Genomic DNA, 17,477 nt, shown 5'->3' with positions numbered 1-17,477 from the left:
TTTTTATTAGTTTTTGCCACATTGGCAGGCTTGTTCTCAAAGTCCCTCTTGGTCTGTCTGACTACTGTTTTAAATCTAACTTGCCAGTGCTCATGCTCTTCCCTATTTTCTGCAAGGATCCATTGCTAAATTCTCCTCCAGTCTGCACATGCTACTGAGAACTGCTTGGTCTATCTATCCAATCCCCCTAACTCTATGCCCCTCATTGTCCCCCCAGTGGCCATCCAGTTTCCTGAATAGACTTGTACTTACTCTGAGGTAGTCTCATCAGTCAATTGCCAGAGCTTGGTCCTACCTTCTGGTCCAGGTACTCTGGCTCCATTCCTGTGTCCAGAAGGCTTCATCTTCAGGTTCTACCTTCAGCATGCTTGCCTAATCTTCTTCCTATTCCTGGTTTTGTTCCAGCTCCTCCCTTCAATTCCAGGCCTCTTGCTCCTTGTTTGTATTGGGGACTCCCCCATTCCTCATGCCTGGTTGTGCATTCCACTGGGGACTAGATCTAAAGCAGCTGCCCCTCTCGTCAGTTCTAGAACCAGCTACTCCACGAAACAAAGCTGTCATTTTATGGCAAGTAGAAACTTAACCTCCCTAGCATGTCTGATGAGAGATTGACCAAGTCAATACAGGGGCAATTGAAATCTCTCATTATTATTGTTATGCCAAATTTATTTGCTTTTTCAATTTCAGCTAGCATGTCACAGTCTGTTTTTCCACTTTGAACAGGTGATCGGTAGTATACACCCACTCCTTTCTTCTTACCCATCATTCATGGAATTTCCATCCATAAGGATTTCACACTGCACTTTGTTTCCTGCAAGATTTTTATCATACTCGACTCTATGCCATCTTTTACATATCGTGCCACCCGTCCACAAATAGAATCTGCCCTGTCATGTTGATATAATTTATAACCTGTCATCACAGTGTCCCACCTTATTTCTGAAATGCCTGTTATGTCTATATTCTCATATAATGCCATACATTCTAACTCACCAGTCTTACTATTCAGACGTCTGGTATGTTCATTTTTCTTTGTATTCATGACAGGCAGTTTAGAATCACTCACATCTAGGTGCACTTTGTCTTTGTCCGTCTGGGCTACTTCTGCCTTAAACACAACCTCGCTGGGATATTTTTTGTTTTATAGATTTTTAGCATTGTGTATCAGTCTGTTTCATGTATTATTGTTGCCATGTTCCTTTTGCAACCGTTATGCCTTTTTAACTCAACAGTTTTCGGCCTGCCTTCTTAGTTCCTTTGCATCTTGGTTCCTTTCTTCCCATCCCCGTAACCTGTTGTTTGTAAATTTTCAACCTTTAGTTCGTATGTAAACCGATATGATGTTGCTACTAATATCGGTATAAAAAAAAGCTTTACATAAATAAATAAATAAATATTCTAACTTCCCTGTTTTGGAAGAATCTTCGGAAGATGTGTCCCTCTGAACCGTGCACTTTTGAGTGGCTGTCAGCTTGCCCTCATGGTCCGGTTTACAAGCTTCTCTGTTTCCTTTCTAAATGTTAAGCACCTGGTTCCATAGCAGCCATAAGAGACAAACCTGCTACTGAAAATATTTTGTGGTTCTTTTAAAGATCCAAAAACGAAAGAGAAGTTTTATTCGGTCCCTAATCGTGCCCCTTCCACTTGCCCCATTTGATTTCTCTGTGGTGCTGCCTGGAAGACAGGGGCACGACTGAGTGATGGATAGGAGAACTTCAACCAAGCCGAGAAGCGTCCTGAATACAAAGCAGGGCCCTGTCCTTTCTCAGTAGTTAATTGGATTGCTGCTGGGTTCTGCCGATCAGAAACGCAGTCAGATGCTCTAGGCGTGAAATAAGCACAGCATGTTTTTCCTTTAAAATTAAAGTGGCTTCTTGCTGGTACTTAATATTGCACAGGCATACAGGATTAATACTGGTAGTAACAATTTGCCTGCTGATGGGAGTTTATTCGGTGCATATGTTTTCAATACGTCTTGCTGTCCATGCTTCAGAGATGAATTAGTTTGTAGATAAAATGAAATGGCCTGTGAGAGGTGAATATGTACTAAGGTTCCAGAGGGAGCCTTGGGGGGGTGTGACTCCTAGCCAAGGACTGGGATAGATAGGGAGGAGGAGGTACTGGTGAGTGACGTTTCACGAGTCCAGCTCAGTCAAGCCAGCAAAGCCTTGGCTTGACTGAGCTGGAAAAGCAAATAAGCCTGAGAGAACAACCAAAACTATTGTGATGATGATCAATGCTCTGAATTTTTTGGAAGAGCAGTCTAGAAATATGAAATAAATAACGACTGACTGGACTTGCTCATGTGGTTTACAACAGAAACAATATATTTTGCCTTGTGCGAGTGAAATAAAAGCCAGGGCAACTGCTGTTAGGGTAGGGAAGGACTGAGGGATTTTTCTTGTTGTGGTTAATCTTTCAATGAAAAAGATATCCCAAGTCGCTAGAGCGAAGGCACAACCAGGAAAACCATTTCCAAGCATACTGCATTCCTTGCTGGCAGTGGCATCCCAGCCAGCAGGGCATTTAAATTCTTGCTTGACCTGCAGGCCCCCCGTGGCTGGTGGAGGAGACCGTGCCAGCTTCCTGGCTCCTTTTCCCAGCTGCGTGATCCTTCCATCCTCAGGGACTCCTTTTCCTGCACATTACGGTGGCTCTCCTATCGCAGCTGAAGACAGGGCCAGTTCTTCCATTATGCAAATTAGAATTTTGGGGGTGGCAGGAGAGGCGACTTATCTTAGACAGCAGAAAACAGCTGTTCTGCTTGCCCCTTCAGCCCCACCCTCCCCAGGCAGCCTGCAGGGTACGGGAAGGGAGGGGGTAAAGCTGGAATGTATAGAGCACTCCCCCATCCCCACCCCCACGTCCTGTGCAGGGAGAGGAGGAAGTGATGTTGGCATGCACATCAGAGCAAATTAATTTTGCACGCCTATTTAGGGGATGATGTTCAAATGCATTTCCACATATAAAGCAGTGTTTTCTATGCCAAAAAGGTTTATATAATTGCCTGCCTGTGTGTGGTAAAACTTATATGCATGTAAGAGGACGCACATGTGTGAAAGAGGGAGCGTGTGTGTGTGTGAGTGAGAGAGAGGGAGCACTGTGACAGATGCAAGCTGCAGGGATAACGGAATAAGAGGTCTAAAGAGTAGTAAGCTCTTCTTGAGCAGTAAATTCTTCAGTTTATATCAGGAAAGTTTGAGGTATTGAAGCATAGGGTGTTCTCATCGTGTGTGTGTGTGTCTGAGCATGTGTGCGTTTGTCAGCGTGTGTGCGTGTGTGTGAGCATGTATATGTGAGAAACCAAGGGATCTTGTTTGTGTATGTAAGAGGGAGCATGTGCGTGTATGAGGGAGAGTGCATATGTATGTAAGTGCATGTATAGATATAACACTAATCCACGACAATCTCAGAGTGACTGGAAATCAAAAATTTCCAGGTATGGAGGGTGTGAATTATTTTATCTTTATTAGTTTTAATTTTTGGATGCTCTTTGATGTGTCTGCTGTTCTGAAATATTTTATTGGTGTTTGAGACATATAAAACAAATTGTTTATCAGTTTTAATCATTGGATCTTCCATTCACCAGCTACTTTGAAATATTCTTTTTATTAGTATGTTTATACTATTATGATTAATGGATTTATTGTATTTCTTGATTTTGTTTAATATCTGAGGACTGGCGATTTCTGTTTTTCCATTCTTGCACTGCATACAGTCTGACTTGTTGCGGTTTTCCTATTCACTTTTTGCCTGCATGTTTCTATTTATGCTTTACGGTTTCTTTTTCCTGTATTTGGTGATGGTCTACCTGTGTGATCGAGGAGGGGTGTTCTAGAAAGTAGGAATCTATAGCAGCTTGGTTTCTTCTATTTTCCGAATAGGAGGTGTATTGGTGTTTTAGGGCCTGGTGTAGGGTTGTTAACTTTTTTAAGTGCTAGCAGTTAGTGCTGTTTTGGTGTGGGAGGTTTATTATATTTTAGTTGTAATTGTAGCTTTCTCAGGGTCAAGCCCACACTTAACATTACAGCAGCCCTAATGCCACACGGGTTCCAAGTTTCTTTTTTTTTGTAGGATTTTCTGGTTGGCACCAAGGAATTGCATGCAAATTCTTATGATATTTTTTTTTCACCTCAGAAGACTGTACTTTGAATATTCTTTTTCATGTAAAATCTGGTATTATATATGCATACATTTTTAACCGTGTACATGGAGAGAAGAGGAGGCGGGGTGCAAAGGTATAAGATTTGCTTAGGGTACCTAATACTCTTGTACCAGCAATGGGATCCGGGCGAGGGGGTGAAGAACCAGTTTTTAAAGTTTAGGTTGATGGAAGGAGCTGGGCTTTTTTTTTTGTCAGGCCCGAGACAGAGAATGAATGAAGTGCGGTGGTGGTAGAGGGCAGCACAATAATTGTTCGCACGGGGCAGCAAAAAAGCCAGCACCGGCCCTGGACTAATATCTTTATAATGTGAAACAAGGGAGAACAGGCGGTTTACCATTAGAAATACAACTAGAAGACAAGTCTTCACCATACATTTTGTCTTCCCCCCGCCCAAGATGACACAAATCACAGATTGTGGCTGACAGTGTTGTAGTCTGCTGAGGAGGGAATTCTGGTAACTTGATAGTACACACACACACAAATACTGCAATGGCCACATTTTTTTGTAACCCCCACACTTCTGTGGCCAAAATGTCTAGGTCTTCAATCAGCAGACACTAATTTGATCCCGTATATTCGAATCCCTAGTGCATTCAACCCGTAGGGGTACCTTTAAGGAAAGATGTAAACTCTACAGATGCCAGTGCCGATGAATTATCCGCTTTACTCCTGCAGCCAAACTAAAGAAGGGGAGCACAAAACTTAGTCTAACTTCCTTCAGCAACTTAGTACGAACAGAGTAAACAACTCTCTTATATTCATGACAAATCAATTTAGTAGAGTAGCTTGTACTAAAATTGCTGATACATGTCAAAGGCTTTCTCCATAAAATCTTGTATAGATGAACAAAGATGTCTTAATCTAAAAAGCTGACCGACAGAAAGTTCTTTAATAAAGACGGACGACAACTATGGTAATGTAATAAGGTGCTTCGATTAGTTTCCTTACAATGCATAACATTGAAACAGAAATCTGAATATTCAATCCTAATATCAAGGAAGGAAATCCTGGTGTCACTGCTCCGTATCTTAAATTCATATTGCATTAATTAATCCATTGATGGAATGAGTTCAACAATTCTCTGGCACCAGTGTATACAATAAAAATGGCATTGATGTAACGCTTCCAGAGAAATATATGCAGGATATAGAAAGATGATTCCAAAGGGCGATGACCCGTCAGCGGGATACCCAGTCTGCTGGACACTCACAAGCCTTTCCACTATACAAAGTGCTTCAAAAGACTCAGTGGAGGCTTAAGGTTGGTAGAGTCCCATACCTCCTAGCACTGAAGGATAAGAACAATCTTTGAAGAATTCCCAGGGTAGCCTTCCTGGTATCAGTGGTGACGCACAAGACAATCAGCCCACTAGAGAGTGGGATAGCCTGGATCCACAGGATAGGAAGATTGAAGCAGTCCTGAAACAAGCATTTGTGGTAAAGATTATGGCAAAAGAAGCCTCTATATGCTGAAGGTATGTTGCCTGTGTGCTAGTACGCTAGATCCAACCGGCGCTCCCAGAGAGTGCAGAAGCAGCTCGTTTGGAATCAGGGGTGGCATTCTTCTCGACCATCTTCTCGAAAATTGACTACTGCAACTCCCTCCTACTAGGTCTCCCCAAGAACACCATCCACCCACTCCAAATTCTCCAAAATTCCACTGCCCACATCTTCACCAACACCCGCAGAAATGAACACATATTACCCGTCCTCAAGGGCCTGCACTGGCTCCCCATTGAATACCGCATCCAATACAAAACCCTTTCCATCATTCACAAAGCCCTCCACAACCCTGAAATGAACTGGTTCAAAGAATAGTTAACCTTCTACACCTCCACAAGACCAACCAGAAATCAATACCTAGCCACCCTAAGCACACCCTCGCCCAAACTCTACAACCTTGCCTCAACAAAAGCTCATTCCCTTTCTTTAGTTGCTCCCGCCCTATGGAATTCTATGCCAGTTAGCCTACGCCAGGAGTTTTGCCCAAAGAAATTCAAGCAGAAACTTAAGATCTGGCTGTTTAAACTTGCATATACTGACACTGGCTAAATACCCCCCTGAACCCCTCTAGTCCTCACCCCCCCCATCCCTCACCCTTTCTCCTTCCCGCTCCCCCCTACCTCTTCTCCGTCCTTCCCCCTCTTATTGAACCTATCCTTAACCTCCTCTCCCTACCCCCCCAAGTCGCTCTCTGTACAAACCCTCTGTAAATACTGTAATTCAAGCTCACATTAATCGCCTTAAGCTAAGTTTATGTGTTCGCATTTATTATCTATATAAGTTACCTGTTTATATGACCAGTTCCCTGTAAAGAGAATTCCTTGCTTCCTTAAATCTGGCAGAGGCTTATTTCCATATCCCTATCTGCCACCAGAGGCTTCTCCAGTTCTGCATCCTTGGCAAACACGTTCAGTTCCAGCCACTATCCTTTGACCTTGGGACCACCCCAAAAATATTCATCAAAATGATGGTGGTGGTAGAGCGGCCCAGCACAAGCAGGGAATATTTAATGGTACATCCATACCTTGATGATTGCTCATATGAGCCAAATCCTTTCAGGAGAGCCAGAGAGCATCAGTCACAGTGGTCCAGCTCCTGGTACACCTAGGAAAGGTGGTGAATTACACGAAAAGCTGCCTAATACTCTCTCAATCCTTAAGAGTTTCTAGGAGCCTTGTTTGACACCAAGGACGGATGAGTTTTCTTAACCCACAAGAGGGTCACCAAACTGGCCCAACTAAGCAACAACTCAACACATGAAGCGGGCCACACTCTTGACCTTGTAATCACACCATGTAACCTATTCCTGATGCTACATATCAATAACATTCAGACTTTGTCTGTCTCCTGGATTGATTACTATCTAATTTGCCTAGAAATGCAGTTGCCTCCTTTCACAAAAATGCCTAAATAAATAAATAATACAACTACTACAAAACTAACCAGGCCTTCATCTAACATGACCCCTAAAATCTTTCTACAAACCTTACAAGAACTGGAGTCTCACTAACTTCTTCCACTCTCCTGAACTAATCCAAGAAAATATGCCATCACCATACTTGTGGATGCCCAGAATTCCAAAAATCACTAAAACCAATGACACCCTCGCCTCAAAGAAAATTGACCATGTCAGAAATCCCAAACCAACCCCCATGGTTTTCGCCAGAACATGAAAGAGCTAAAATAAATCGGAAGAAGACAAACACCTTCTACCACTGCTTGATGGGACTTGGCGTTTTGAGTTCCTTCTGTTGCCTCAAAAAAAAAAAAAAAGAAGATACAAAGAAAAGAACTATGGGGAAAGGGGTAAATTTTGGGAAGGTTTCCTTTTATATTCTTTTTCATTTCTTTAAAGTTGGGGATTGGTAGTTTTTCATTTCTTTAAAGTTGGGGATTGGTAGTTTGCTTCTGACAAAAGACTTCTGGGGACTAAAGACCACATCTCTCACAGTCAATGATGATGTCATAAGATAAAGGGGTGTGGCCTCTGCCTCCCGCTGCTGTAGAGCAGGAAATCCCACTAAGTGCATGCTGGTCTAGCAAGGCTCCAGGAAAGGACACTAACAGGTAAGATTACATTTCACAATAACGGTTGAATAAGAGGGAAAGAATATTTTTTTTGTTTTACAGATGATGGCCCTTGAAGAGTTCCTGTTCCTATTTTAAAGTGGTCACTTTATTGTCTTTACATGTGCACGTTTATAAGAAGAATTGTTTCAACATGTGCTGTTGCTATACAGTGTGAAACGTATATAGACTCAACCTACCTTAGTTTATATTTCTTCCTAAAGTAACTTTCAGGAACGGGTTGGGAAACACCGGTATTAGGGATCTGCAATTGTTTTTCCCGAATTAAGCGATGTCAACGAAATTGCCTAATTTGAAATGGTTCAGGAGAACCGAAAAACGATTGAATTTTTTCTGAAATTTCAGAGAGAAAGGAATAGCATTGGTATCAGCTGGAAGGGAAAGGAGCAGCAGTAGGCTGGCCTGGTTTGCCAGACCATGTGTAGTTTATCTACCCCACTACGAATATAAAATGAAGTTTGACACTCACTACGGCACTACAGTTTATTTTTCAACTAAGGGTTTTGGGGTTTGAACTCACATACACCACTGAGCTAAAAGAGCAGCTCTCATAGCTGAGCAAATAAAAGAACTCCAGCTACTTTAGTCTATTGCTTGCTCGCTTATAATACTGCACATTTTATATGTAAGGAAGAAAGCATTGGGACAAGCACAGAGAATCCCTGAAGGGCGTGGTAGGGACTGATAAGCTGAATAGTTGGTATGGATAGACAGACTAGATCAGCCATATGGTCTTTTTCAGCCCTTCTGTTTAGAAACATGTATGAATCACTTACAGATTTCAATAAATCTCCCAAAACGATGTACATTTTAAGAGCAATCAGATATCAGATTAATGGAACAATATAATAAAAAGGGAACAGAAATGTAAGAATACCCTAAACCAAAGGCATAAACTGCAGTCACGTAGTGGCGATAGTTCCAAACGTTGGTATCTGATAATCTACCAATCCAGATCAGTCATCACATGTAGAAGATTTAGGCCAGTGTACAACATGGGTGGCTATATTTCATACACCATGAATGGATTCACCGGTATAGATTGAAAAAATAACTATACTTCTTCTTCACAAGGAAGGGTCCTAGATGGTCGAGAGAGAGGTTATTTTTTGCTCAAATTGATGGAAGGTCTGGCCAAACAGCCATGCTTTAGCTTTGTTATGGAAAGTGGGGTAGCATACGTCAAGGCGAATGTGCTGTGGTACCTCATTCCATAGTTTGGGGACATAGCTGCTAAAGGCCCTCTGCCTTGTACTGGACAGTTTGCATAATTACTGTGGGGGGGGGGGGGGGGGGGGGGGGGGGGGGGGGGGGGGGGTGGGGGGTGGGGGGGGGGGGGAAGAAGAAAGGCCATTTGTGGAGTTCTCTAGGAGAAATGTAGGGTGTCAGGAGCTGTGAGAGATATATTCTGGGCCAGGGTTGTTCACACACGTGTCACGTGTAGGGTGAAACAAAAGATCTTGAAATTATCATCCTGGCTTCCACTGAGAGCCCAGTGTAATTGTATTGCCTTATGTAATCAGATGTATTGCTGCCCACCAAACGTCTGGCTGCAGTGTTTTGCACAAGCTGTAACTGTTTCATGTTAGTTATGGAGATACCATCCAGCAGGTAGTTGCAATAGTCTAAATGACTGGTGATTAGAGCATGAATGATTGAAGCCAAGATATGGTGGCTGAAGTAGCTGCATAGTTGTCTGATCGGGCAGAGGTGATTGAAGGAGGTTCTCACTACTTTGGTAATATGCGATGTCATCGATAGACTAGGGTCTAGTTGGACCCCAGACTTTGGACTGATGCATTTGGCTGGAGGAGGGTATTTGCTAGAGAGGGTAGGGGGTGACCCCATCAGCTCAGCCATAGGAATTCCAGTTTGGAAGGGTTAAGTCTGTTTATGCATACTGAGCTGATGGGCTACTGCTGAGAGGCAATTGAGGTTAGCAATATGAAATTTTGGTTGGCTCTTTTGTGGACACAAAGTTAAATATTGTCAGCAAACAGGTGACACTTGATGTTAAAGGCCTCGATAAGATTGCAGCTTGAACAAACATATGTCGAAGAGAGTTGGGGATAGGACAGATCCCCGGTGAATGCCACAGCTGAGGGCTCTGGTGGGTTGATGATTTGTTGGCCCACAGAACAGATTGAGTTCTTTTGGATAAGAACAACGCAAACCATGTGAGGGCTATATCTCCTATATTTCCCTGGATAAAGGGATTGTGGTCGACTGTGGCGAATGCTACAGTGAGATCAAGTAGAATAAGGATACTATCTCCCCATTGGTTGACATTCAGATGAATATTGTTTGTGATGTCCAGAAGGATGGATTTGGTTCCATGTCTTTCCTGAAGCTGGATTATTGAGGATGTAGGATGTTTCTCTCTTCAAGGAAGACTAGGAGTTGGTGATGGACTATTTTTTCTACCAACTTGGATAAGAAGGGGAGACCAGAAACTGGACAGTAATGGTCAAACACGTTTAGGTCAGAGTCAGGATAGGTCTGATTACTGCCTCCTTACGTATTCCTGGAAGGGAGCCAATCAGTAGGATCCTATTTAATATATAGGACAGCCAAGAAGCCAGAATATGTTTTAGGCTGAGGACGAACCTAGGCGGGATTGGGTCGGGTGGGGCTAGGGGATTGACTGATATGCTGGAGGATGTCTTTTACCTCTTTAGAGGTGATGCTCTCTTGGGGGAGTTGCGGCACTCCTGCAGGAGTGGAGGTTGGGGAGCTCAGGTGATGCTGTAGAGAGAGGGGAAACAAAGGCAGAATGGATCACTGTGATTTTTTCAGAGATGAATCCTGCAAAGTCTTCTGCGGTGAGGTCTCCTGTGAGAATAGAAATGAGGTACGAAATTTGTTTAGAGAGCTTTTTTACTAGTTCAAAGAACTTGCCTGGATAGTTCATGGAGAGCTCTAGTTGCTTTGGGATAGCCTTTTTTTTTTTTGCTAGGCAAATAGCTGTTTTATACATTTTTGCCTGTTCCTTACAGTTTTGACGGATTTGTGTCTATTATATTTCCTCCATGCTTGTTCAAGTTTTCGCGATTGTTGCTTGAGAAAGAGGAAACCCTTGTGGAACCATGGTGAATTCCTCAGATGCTTTGAGGGTTTAGATTTGAATGGAGCTACGGTATTGATGACTGTGGTGAATTGGTCAATCCAGTATTCGACCAGGGTCTCCGGTGGGTCTGAAGGAGATTTTTCAGGAATGTTGAGATATTGTAGTATATTATCATTCATGATGGATGAGAGGTTCCTGGAAGGAGGAAATGATGGGGGAGGGAGGTGAGTTGCTTTTGGGATTAGTAGGGTATTTTGGACCAGGTAGTGGTCAGACTAAGAGACTGGGACCACTGTTGTAGAGTTGGTGTTCATACTGATGTTAGCAGAGTGGTATATTAGGTCTAGAGAGTGGCTTTGTTTGTGAGTGGACACCTTGATGTATTGGGTGAGTCCCAGATTGTCCATGTTTTGTCTGCGGCAATGCTGGGAGAGTTCTCTGCATGGAAGCTGAAGTCCCCCAAGACACAGGTTTTGTGGGACTTGGTGGAAGTCACAGATGAATTCAGACAGTTTAAGAAAGGTCAGTGTCAGATGGTTGGTAGAAAAGGGCAATCTTAGGTGCTTCGTTGCTTTTGAATCTTAAGACTAGGCAGTCAGATTTTCCTATTTGTTGAGTGGCAACTGGAATGAGAGCCAGGGTGTGATGAACAATAATGGCAACTCCCCCTCCATGGCCCATGGGTCAAGGAGTGTGGTAGATTAGGTAGCCAGGAGGACAGAGTTGGGCATGGGTCACAGTGTCACCTTCTCCTATCCATATCTTAGAGAGACAGAGGACGTGGAGGTTTAATTTTTCAATAAGGTCAGTAATATGGTGGAACTTATTCTTTGCTGACTGTGCATTAAGGAGGCCAAGTTGTAATAAGATAGGGTCATTTTGTGCTAGTTTGGTAAGATTCTCATGATATAGGGGGGACTTTGAGGAGGTGTCTGGGTTGAAGCTGCTTGGGTGACTGACGTGGTCTCCTATCCCATGTCACCGGTATTTGAAGGGGGGCCCAGTTCAAGCACATATTGAAAAGTGCTGGTTTGAACAGGAAGAAAAGGGACTAATCTTGGAAGGGAAATGGAATTTAGTAGCGAGGTAGGAAGTTGCAGGTTTCCTAGGGTAATTATCTCATTATTGGCTGCCCTTTGCCTCTAAGAGTTAGCTCGCAAGTGTCTGGATTGATGTGTGGGGGCATTATGGCAACAGATGATGTAGGTTGAGGGTGGAGCCAGGGAGCCGCCCCAGTTAGGAGTAAATATGCATGGATAGTTACACTTTGGAACAGGGGCTTAATTACAGAGAATTGAAGTTTTTTTGGTGCTCCCGAACCTGCACATCGAGAAGCGCACAAAGGGGCACGCTCTTTGGCATGACCCTTCAGTGATGTCCCCTTATGGGGCCTCAGCAGGAGCAGAAGGGCATCGTGGCAGACCCAGGGAGGAGCCTAAGGCTGGACGGGCCTGCCCCCTCGAGTCTCAACAGCGATAGGAGGAGGGGGGGGGCACTATGGAGCGGGAACTGGGTCTCCCCCTCCTCACCTCGAGATGTTGTGGTCCCTGTTGCCTCCGTCTGTGCTGGGTCACGCTCTCGGCTCCTGACGTTCTGTCTCCTGAAGCCTTATGTACAAACCATTTTTTAAAGATCACATTAACCAAAGCTGGGTTTACTTCAAGCAGAGTGAAAACGTATTTACTGCTTCAGCACGACTAACCTTGGTTTGATAACATTTTTAAGTGATATATTTTTTTATTTCCCTAGTATTGTTAATTTTTTTTTTAAGGCTTCGTGGCCAGATCGGCTTCTTGTCGCAGTCAAGATGGCAAATAGTGCCTAATATATTGCCTACTGTTGAGCCATCTTGAGTTGTGCGCATGAAAACTCCTTGAATCCCAGGAAATGCAGAATGATCAGAAAGTGGATAACTTAAGTTTCCATGCCCTCTGTACACACAGCAGTTCCTTCCAGGACTCAGCCAACATGACTTAAATGATTTCTGATTTATAAGGCGTGGAAGTACTGCACATGCTTGCCAGAGGCCGAGTTGCACAATTACATTTTTTATTTTTTTTACATATCTGCCATATAAATGTCCTCTCTGCGCATCGAAACGCTACCAAGCTTAACTGTTCTCAGGTTGCCGTGTTGTGCTCTTCACTTCATGTTGGACTTATATAAATGATGGATCTTTAATGATAGCAATGTGTTAGCTTTGTTGGTTCTGTACACTGCAAATATTTTCTCAGAAGGGAGGGATACGAGTGGCTAATTTTGAATTGGAATGGTCAGAATTTTTTTTTTTTCCTTTTCAGCCTGGGATGAAGTGCTCAGCATGCAGTGCTGGGCTTACTCTGGTGTTAAAGCAGCTTTCATCCAAAGTTAATTCAACTGTAGTTTTCAGAGTGGCTTCAATCTGTGTGCCTCTTGGCTGGCATCCGGTTTCCTATGTTATCGGCGAATAGCTTGTGGAGCATAGATTACTCTATACAGGACCCACTGCAGGCCAGAGAACTGCCTGGGAAGGGAAGAGAGGATCCTAGCACAATAGCATGGAAGTGTACGCAGGTAGTAACTTTTTTAATTTTTATTTTACAGCAAGTAATATCTCCGGCAAGTATATTGTATTATAGCTCTGCAAACTCATAATCTGGTAAATTTCAGTTGGCTGTGTTGAAATGTTGCTTGAAAGAGAGGTTGGGAAATGAATTACTTTTATCTTGGAAAAAAAATTGTTTTGAAAAGCAAAATATTGTTTAAGGTACAAGAAACGTTAACCACCGATTTGTCTTAATGCTTAATGAGACACGGCTACTGCAGCTCACAACAGTCGATCAGTGAATGTGAATACCTACCAGACTTAAATAAAAATGCAGCCCGGAACAGTTACTTTATTGGTTTAAAGGCAAGGGGTTTTGTACGTCCACGTTAATATAGTAGAGCACCTTTCATCCAATATGGTTGTGACTGAGATTCTAGATAATGGGTTTTTCCTGATAATGGACGCTCTGGACAATGAGAGTTTTCTGATCAAATAATTGTGGATAATGGCAGTTTTTCCAGATCATGGAACATAGGCTGAAGCCCATGATTTATTTTCAGTAATGGAATTTTTCAGACGAAAGACGATGCATTATATGTAAATATCTGATGTCTCTTATTACTTCCATGGGAGTACGGCCTACTCCTTGATTTTGGGGAGCTAGACTTTTCCATTTTGGTTTTTTTAACCCTCACGTATGATTTTTTTGTTTCGCTATGATCTTAGGATACTGTAGCATTATGCATTTTTGTTTTCATGGCTTGAAAGTGTATTTATAACAAGTGAATTAAACCTGAGTGCAAGAAAAAGCATGGGATAAGCATAGAAGATCCTAAGTTTTGAAGAAGTGAAAGATACACAAAGGGGGTTGAATTAGCACTGGTTTCAAACTTGTGAGCAGTAGTGCCAATCATCAGGGCTTCATGTAGCTACTTTTCATCCGGGCATATGCCCTCATTCAGCATCCGTATGATTAAGTGATCATGAAAAAATACAAAAAGATCTATCTAAAGCGGGAGGTGCATCTTGCATTCATCGCCTTGTGCTTGGATCAGAACAGGCTGGCCATTCCGGGTGCAGCGCTTACGGAGTCGCCTTAGGAAATTTAATGGTCGGTGGAACAACACGAAGTGAAGAGAAAGTCCGAGATCAGGAAGTAAATTGGGCAGAGTAGGTAGGTACAGTGATCCTTATCCACCATCATATTCTGTTTCTATGTATCAAAGAAGGGAACATTTATTCTACTGCTATACTTGTTTCAGTGAGTTTTGTTCACAGCAATATTGTGTTCTGCAGGTTTGGTTCAATAAGGTTAGCTAATAACATTTAATTGAGCTGTTAAGTAGCTTTTTAATGGATGCAGTGTGCTGTCTTGCTGGTCTCCTCTTTGATTTCTTGTGTTTGACATCGTAGCTGATATTTTGCATGGAGGGCAGCAGAATAATATTTATAGTAGCTGCTATCACTTTGTTCACATGGATTAGATGCTGTGTTTCTTATGGGCTACAGAAAGATTTCATTTATGGTGTTGGTAGCCAAATTATTGCAGATGATCTACGGCTTCTGATTATTGGTTAAAAATGATAAAGCCTTGCACTTGAAATGAAGCCGACCATCTCTGCTTGCTCGGAGTTTCTCCCGACACCACCCCTGGAAAATATTCTGTCTTCTGGCCCCACACAGCTCTCGGTGAAGATCAGCCACACAGTTCCTGTATATTCCTGGGCTGGTCTGGCAAGCCTGGGACTGCAAGTCAGGGTTGCAGTACCGGGCATCACGCACGCAAATTCACGGAGAACCGCACGGTGGCCGAAGAGTGAGCCATTTCAGGGGTGTGCTGGCAATGACTGCAAGCTGTGGAGGAAGGTGGGAGGGGACTGATTAGTTGGGCTGGAGGGGGGCGGGGAATTGGTTGGTTGGGAGGTTGGGGAGTCCAACTAGTTGGTTGGGGGAGGGGATGACTGACAGGCTGTTTGGGGGGGATAGGGGCTTAGACCTCTTTGCAGCTCCTCTTCCTCTCCATTGGGGATGCTGCAGCTGATACTCGCTAACCTGCATGACTCATAGCTGATCTGCTCATAATGAGCTGTAGTTTGCAGGGTACCTATATACATGAGAACCGAAGCATAGGCTGTGTGGTCTTTTCTGCTATCATGTTTCTATATAGTCTGCCCATCTACCTCAACTGCTCAACTCTAAAAGTCCTTCCACTCCCTGAGAGATCCCCTATGCTTGTCCCATGCTTTCTTGAATTCAGATACTGTTCTTGACTCTACCACCTCTACTGGGAGGCTGGTTCATGTGTCTACTACCCCTTTTTGTAGAGAAATATTTCCTTAGATTACTGCAGAGTCTACCTCCTTTCAACCTTATCCCATGAGCCCCTTGTTCCAGAGTCGTTCTGTTGAAAGAGGCTCATCTCTTGTGTATTAACTTGGCGGCATTTAAATGTCTCTTATCATCTCTCCCCTATCTCACTTTTCTTCCAGAATGTACAGGTTTAGATCATTGTCTATCCCCTATAGCCTTAAACCAAGACTGCTGATCATTTTAGTAGCCACCCTCTGGACCTGCTCCGGCTCATATCCTTTTGAAGGTGCAGTGTCCAGAATTCCAAATGAGGTTTAACCAGGGACTTACACAGAGGCAATATCAGCTCCTTTGTGCTGCTGGCCATTCCTCTCCCTATACAACAAAACCACCTCCTGTTTTTTACCATCAGATAAAATCATCTCCACATCCTTCTTTTGTCTCATGCATAGAAGAATTTCACTCCCTATAATGTACAGGTCCCTTGGAGGGGTTTGCAGCCCAAATGCATGACTTCATTTTTTTTTAGCATTAACTCTTCGCTGCCAGACTGTAGACCATTCCTCAAGCTTTGCTAAATCCCTCCTCATGTTTTTCACTCTTTCATGGGTGTCTGTCGTCTTGCAGGTTTTGGTATTATCTGCAAAAAGACAATTTTCTTCTGCAATATTGCTTATGAAAGTGTTGAAAACTGATCCAACAGCTGATCCCTGGTGGCACCTCTCCCCTGAGTGAACTCCATTTACCTCTGCCCTTTGCTGCCTCCCACTCAACCGGTTTCTAACAGAGTCAGCTTCGTTAGGGCCCATACCAAGGGCATTCACTTTATGTATAAGTCCCCCTAGGTGAACCGGGTCAAAAGCCTTTCTGAAATCCAAGTACACCACATCAAGTGCTCTCCCCCTCATCCAACGCTGGTGACTCAGCTGAAGAAACTGATCAGCTTTGTCTGACAAGGACCTACCTCACAGCCACACAGCCTTCAAAACGCGGAATCCATTGCGTTTTGAAAACGACATTAGCCTCTGCTTTAGCAGAGATCCCATGAATTTACGCACCACAGAGGTCAGACAGACTGGCCGTCTCCTCACTTCCACCTATCTCCAGTCCTGACTCTACAGAAACTTTGAAAAGGCCAGATGGCAGAGCTGCCAGAACTGCTCCATAACCCTTGGGTGGATGGATCCTGCCAGCCTTATCGCTTTCTCTTCTTTTAATTTATCTACAAGTTTTTAGTTTTAACTGCGCTAGATTTGCAGGATCACAAATTCAGTGTGAGCTGCATGGTTTAGGACACTCAGTTGCCTGAATTAGGAGCAACATTTAATGAATTTACAGAAAAAAATAGAGTACCTATGGAAAATTACCCCAATCTAAAACGCCAGATTTTAGCACCCTCAAAGAATCCCTAAAGAGCTGCATTTACGTTTTATAAACACCTTAACTTAGAAGCCCATGATTTATCTATTGTAAACATGACTGACATATTTTGCCTACTATACTGTGGGAAACCCTGCAACTTAGTTTAACTGCGCTAGATTTGCAGGATCACAAATTCAGTGTGAGCTGCATGGTTTAGGACACTCAGCGGCCTGAATTAGAAGAGGAGCAACATTTAATGAATTTACAGAAAAAATAGAGTTGTATCACTGCTTGTTAAATATCCTCTCTTTTACTTGTGTACTCACCCAGTTATCCCCTCCCCTGTTCATTGTAATTTCCTTTCCTTCTCAGTTTTTTGTAAACCGACATGATGTGTCCTACGAATGCCGGTATAAAAAAAAAAGTTTTAAATAAATAAAATAAACTTGTGAGTTA

The 17,477-nt window shown here is 43.1% G+C and overlaps 1 protein-coding gene across 9 annotated transcripts in view; it reads left to right on the top strand.

Moving 5' to 3' along the window:
* The window catches only part of MCF2L (MCF.2 cell line derived transforming sequence like), a 322,158-nt gene that overhangs the window by 114,564 nt on the left and 190,117 nt on the right, over positions 1–17,477 (top strand). The window contains exon 1 of one of the 9 annotated variants that reach the window (XM_029604678.1): positions 12,984–13,375. The exons of the other annotated variants lie outside the window; for them this stretch is intronic. Coding sequence (XP_029460538.1) covers positions 13,360–13,375 — 16 coding nt within the window. The 5' untranslated portion in view covers positions 12,984–13,359. Of the gene's footprint in view, positions 1–12,983; positions 13,376–17,477 lie in introns of those variants that run through there. 9 annotated transcript variants of the gene reach the window in all.

The sequence above is a fragment of the Rhinatrema bivittatum genome, chromosome 5, assembly GCF_901001135.1.
Source record: "Rhinatrema bivittatum chromosome 5, aRhiBiv1.1, whole genome shotgun sequence".
NCBI lineage: Eukaryota > Metazoa > Chordata > Amphibia > Gymnophiona > Rhinatrematidae > Rhinatrema > Rhinatrema bivittatum.
Note: the sequence above shows the minus strand (reverse complement) of the source record. Positions and strands in the feature narration are given on the sequence as shown.